Here is a 5,000-nt window from a genome sequence, read left to right on the forward strand (position 1 = left end):
ATTTTGCCATATGAAACAAAATTTACGACATGAAAACAACATTAATTTTGAACCGCGGATATAAAAAGTTTAATGAAATATTATCCCGGAGTACACCAGAGAAATCTACGCATTACCCCTGCCCCCTCAAACCTAACACAACACGTACAGAAGACTCTATGCACAAAGACACCACTTAGCAGGAGGGTGACAGGCACGGCTTTTCATGACACGGAAAAAAAAAAAAGTAAAACAACGGAGAAATATACCCATTTTCCGACTGGGATTGCCATACGGCAACCCAGTAATAAGCATTTTATTGGAACTTAAATGAGCTGGGAAAGGAACACTTTTCACGGAAGTTTCGGTTGTCACTCGCTAAGCGAACTGAAAAACCACTCGTGAAGACAATGACGGCCATTGAGTTTGCCGAGTCGGTCTATATATTAGGATCTCCTTCGCAAATAGCAGGTGGATTACGTGTAATAGCTCTGTTCTTTCCATTTTGCACGCGTCTTTGGTCGACTTGAGTACAAACTTATTGTAGCCACAGTCCCCCGTTGCCATTGTACCAGTCTCCCTAAAGGTATTAGGAATGAGTTATCGAGTAATAAGTTATCGAGGACCACTCTGGTAGCTTATATTAGAGACGCTTTGTAGCAATCCTTTTATTCCCTTATCGTTGCTTTTGTTTTCCTGCAATTTGATGTTGTTATTTAATGAAGCTATGCCAAGTCGCTTCTCAGTACATTAACCGACATTTGCAGTCGTCGTCTCAATAGACAAAACAATTTTAAAACGCAATAAAGCAAAAGCCCATTGACAAATGAAGGGAATGTTGAAGCAACATCACCAGTAGCGTAACGTTTTAGCTTTAAGTTCTCCCTCGGAGCTCCATTCAAATAGCTTAATCAAAAGAAGTCGAAAGCAAAACCAACTATATTGCTGCCAACAGTTTGCTTCACCACTGCTTTGTATTAGCACCGATTATCAGGGACTGGGGACCCGTCTGGTTTCAATAGTCCGCAAAGCTGCCACTTTTGGATGGACTCATGGACCTCGAGAACTCTCTCATAGTGGTGGCCAGCTTTTCAAACTCTTCCCATTTTATTGACTCCAGGCTTCTCTGCATGCGAACTTTGGACTCCAGATGAGAACAGCGTGACTCAGATTCCTCGAGTCTCAACTTCAAACGTTCGATTTCTTCGTAACGCTCATCCAACTGTGGAGAACAAAAGAAAAAGAAAAATGTTTTTGTCGTTTTGTGTCGGGCCTATGACAGTCCATGTAGCTTTCATTACGTTATGTCAATGCAAGACTATTTGTTTCGAGTAGGAAAAAGCGACGCTGTGTGACGATACCAAGGGAGCACTCTTTAGTAAGGAATACTCTGTTTATCAAATTAACATAATGACGGACTAACGTTTTTTCAAACGAACACATATTCCTAAAATGGAATGGTTCTCAAATGAACACCCGAAAAGTACAGTGTAATGGTGACTTCTAGTCTTTAATGAAAACGACTCAAATGGGTTTCAACTAAATTTCCAGCGACTGGAAAGATTAAAAAGAAATCTCCTTTTTTGTCAACACCACCCTCTTTCTGACGTCATTGCCTAAGTCAAATAACTGGCATCCATAAGGCGTTTTTACAACAAAGGAATCTGACAACGCTGCAGCAACACCCTCACTGCATCCAACCCTCCCCACCGTTTTAAAAAAATTCGTGCAAGAAATATATCTAGCAACGCCGTTGCCAGTTGCGCGTTTTGTTCTGGTACGAGATTCAGTCATGCACTCTTATGCATGCCTAAATTCCAATAAAAACATCCATACCTTGGAGTTCAAGTTGGCTACCTCGTCTGTGAGAAGTAGTTTGTCTCTCTTCAATGCGACGTTTTCCGTGTTAGTAGAATCTTGATGTCCTTCCACTTCATTTAACTCATTGCGTAGTTGAGTTCGCCTCAAGTTGGCTGAGGATAAGAAAAATTTGATTTAAAGGGGCAATGGCATGCTAAATGTGCCATCTTCAAGTCAAAGCCGGGTAAAATCTAAATTAGTACTTTAGCTCACACGTACAACATTCCTGACAACCCACTGAGAACATATGAAATGTATTTATGGCACAAAGAGCTATTCGTATTTGAGTTTTGGCGATTTTCTCAAAAATTGCCCAGTTTTTTTCAAAATTCAATCCATTTCCATCCTCTCCATCCTTGGCCGCAAACAACAAAGTATAGCTTCAGTGCACTTCAATTCACCTTTATCACTCGGCGGCCATTTTGGAGTCCGTGGGGAATAAAGACTTTGTCTTTGCATTGTCTTTGCATTGTCTTTGCCCGTCCAGCCTCACACTGAATGAGAGGTTCGACGGGCAAAATCTTTGGTTTGGACATTGAATGATACGGGTCTATGGTAACAAAACTAACGCATAATTTTTTGGTCTTCATTGATGCAAAGACGTATTTTAGTGTTTTGAAGTTGACTAAAATAGCGCAACACTGCTCTTTTAAGGACGTTTTCCGATCATTGTTGTAGTGTTTCGCTAAATCGAACATTCAACGCGTGCACTGAGCGAAATTGATGAAAAAGATGACGTCAGGGAGTGTAGCTTTCTTAGTTAACCGCCTTAACTAAGTCAGGTAGGCTACCTTCATTTTTTAACACAATTCCCTTCGTGTTCCCCTCTAAAAACACACTGTAGGGGTTAATAATTTCTGCTCTAATCATCTTTTCCTTGAATACCGTGGGCGGTAGTGCTCTTAAAGACGTTGGTTACGGGTTAGCTCTAACGTTTATGATATCTCTAGTGACAAGGAATTATCTTATTTTTTTTCTCCGAGTCCAAGCAGGTGACTCCCCCCATTTTTTTCTCATCGTTCAAACTACAATAAGCGACCAAGGGGTTGAGCCACTTACTCCCCTTTTTGGGAATGTTGGGAATGTTTGGCAACCCCCCACCCCCACTTGTAATATTTCCATATAACCACCTCCCCTAACAACAAGACTTCCTTTTCCGTAACAAACATTGAAAGGAAGGGGGGAAGTGGAAGTAGAAGTGGAATATGTAACGTAAAGATGACTATTTCTTAATTTTGGTCTTCCTGTTGTGAGTCAACTACTTGTGTCTCTTATTGGTGGTTTTAATTTACGTGATCGTCGCCATGTTGGTGGACAAAAGCAAAAGATCTCTCATTGGCTCCTTTTGTTCGTCCACCGTCAAGTGTACATTACATCATTCTGATTGGTTTCAAACCATCTATTGTAGACACTCCTACCTTAACTGTGGGAAGGCTCTTGCGAGAATATGGTTAACGGAGAGAGAAGCGAATTCAAGAAAAGTGATTACAAAGAAGGCTGCCATAACATGTTTAAGTCGTCAGTTATATGATGGTTGATCCAGCAAACGTCGTCATCTCAGTTGTGATCCTTATCATTCTCCTTCAGGCCCTAGTTGTTCGAAAGGTGTGTAACTCTATCCACCGGATAAATCACTATCCAATGGATAGCGCAATCGATTTCGCGATTACTTATCCACTGGAGAGTGATTTATGCGGCGGATAGCGCCATCCATCGTTTGAACAACCGGGGTCAGATATGTAAATCCTCACTAGTCTATTAAACTTATTAAACACTCACCCTCGAGGGATGCTTGCTCCTCTCTGGACAACTAAGAGAAACAACAATGCATTCAATTTAAAGAGAACGCAACGTCAGGTGATAAAGGAGATCGTGCATGCCAAAGGAGGTAATACTATGTGCTTACATAATCTTTGAGGGAAAATTGACTCTACAAACACTATTTCCAACGAGAAAATGACAGTGCTTATACAATTGGCACTATTTGTTCTATCTATCACAGGCTAAGATGAATAGCTAGCAGTGCAAGTGGTTGCAAATTAAAGCCAAGATAGTGTTAAGATAAGAGAAAAGGAAGAGACAAAAGAGAGTGAATATGTGGATAAGGGAGTGGCTGTCAAAGAAAACATCGTGAGCATTCCCTAACCTGTCAAAAGTTCCCCCTGTAGGTGCAAGCTTCCTTTAGTTAAGTGCAGTTGTATTAGTCACCACTCCCCTTAGAGCTTTGTTGTGAGACGGGGCCTTACGGTTTATAGTCCTTATCCGAAAACACTGAAAGTCTAACCATTCGCAGAAGTAATTATACAAGGAAAGCACTTTCTACTCAGTGATTTAAAGACTCCTGGAGTGTTGGTCCGGTCGAAGTCGAACTTACCGCCTAAGAAGTCCGATGCTCAACCAACTGAGTCAATCGGGCGACCCCGGCTTTCAAGGGAATTTGGACAGCCCTACTGGACTTCATTTATGAAACTTTCTAAGCCATTTTGAATCACTATAAAATACCACAGGGAATGATCTAGCAGAGCAGCAAATGGATGTCGCCAAATGAATAGGATGATTGTTGAATCTGTTTTGGGGCGGCGCCAGTGAAATATACACTAATCATAGCGAGAGCAAAGAACTACATGAGATACGAAAAAAATCGAGGAAGAATTTTTAAGGTGATTCCCTTGTTTTGCACCACGCATCTCATACGGCGCATAACATTGCGAATTCGAAGATAACGGCGTTTTTCGCTGGCCATCTGAAGAGAGACAACAAAGGCCGCCCCCGTCCTTTGCCGGAAAATGATCATTTTGAAGCCGTCCATTTGTTCGACGTGTTGCGAAGAAACGAGCACGCTGACGCCCTCCTTCCCCCCTTTTTAATTTGATGGTTTTATTTACTCGTAATAGGTACACAGAAAACATATTTAAAGGAGAAAAAAAAGTTGGATAGTATAAGTTTTAGTATTTACATACAAATTCATGACGTCAACTGCATGTGGAGCCAGACACTGAGTGCAAGGTGATGACTGCAGTCGTCCAATTTGCTTACATTTTATTGCAAGATTCAGCAATTTGAAATCCTTTTACAAAAACAATATAGCCCCAGACAAACAAGTAATTCAGTACAAAACACTTAGAATAAAGGGGCATGCCGCGCGAAAACAAACATGGTGA

General features: G+C 41.2%; 1 protein-coding gene across 3 annotated transcripts in view; it reads right to left on the minus strand.

The window, feature by feature from the left end:
- Positions 1-247: 247 nt before the first annotated feature.
- LOC138003752 (probable DNA double-strand break repair Rad50 ATPase) overlaps positions 248-5,000 on the minus strand; it is a 27,636-nt gene continuing 22,883 nt past the window's right edge. For 2 of the 3 annotated variants that reach the window (XM_068849974.1, XM_068849976.1), the window contains 3 exons: positions 3,619-3,649; positions 1,816-1,952; positions 248-1,201 (listed from right to left, as the gene is read on the minus strand). In XM_068849974.1, the coding sequence (XP_068706075.1) occupies positions 995-1,201; positions 1,816-1,952; positions 3,619-3,649 (375 nt within the window). In that variant the 3' untranslated portion in view covers positions 248-994. The remainder of the gene's footprint in view (positions 1,202-1,815; positions 1,953-3,618; positions 3,650-5,000) is intronic. The other variant, XM_068849975.1, reaches the window with a different exon arrangement.

This window comes from Montipora foliosa, chromosome 5, assembly GCF_036669935.1.
Source record: "Montipora foliosa isolate CH-2021 chromosome 5, ASM3666993v2, whole genome shotgun sequence".
NCBI classification, from domain to species: Eukaryota; Metazoa; Cnidaria; class Anthozoa; order Scleractinia; family Acroporidae; genus Montipora; species Montipora foliosa.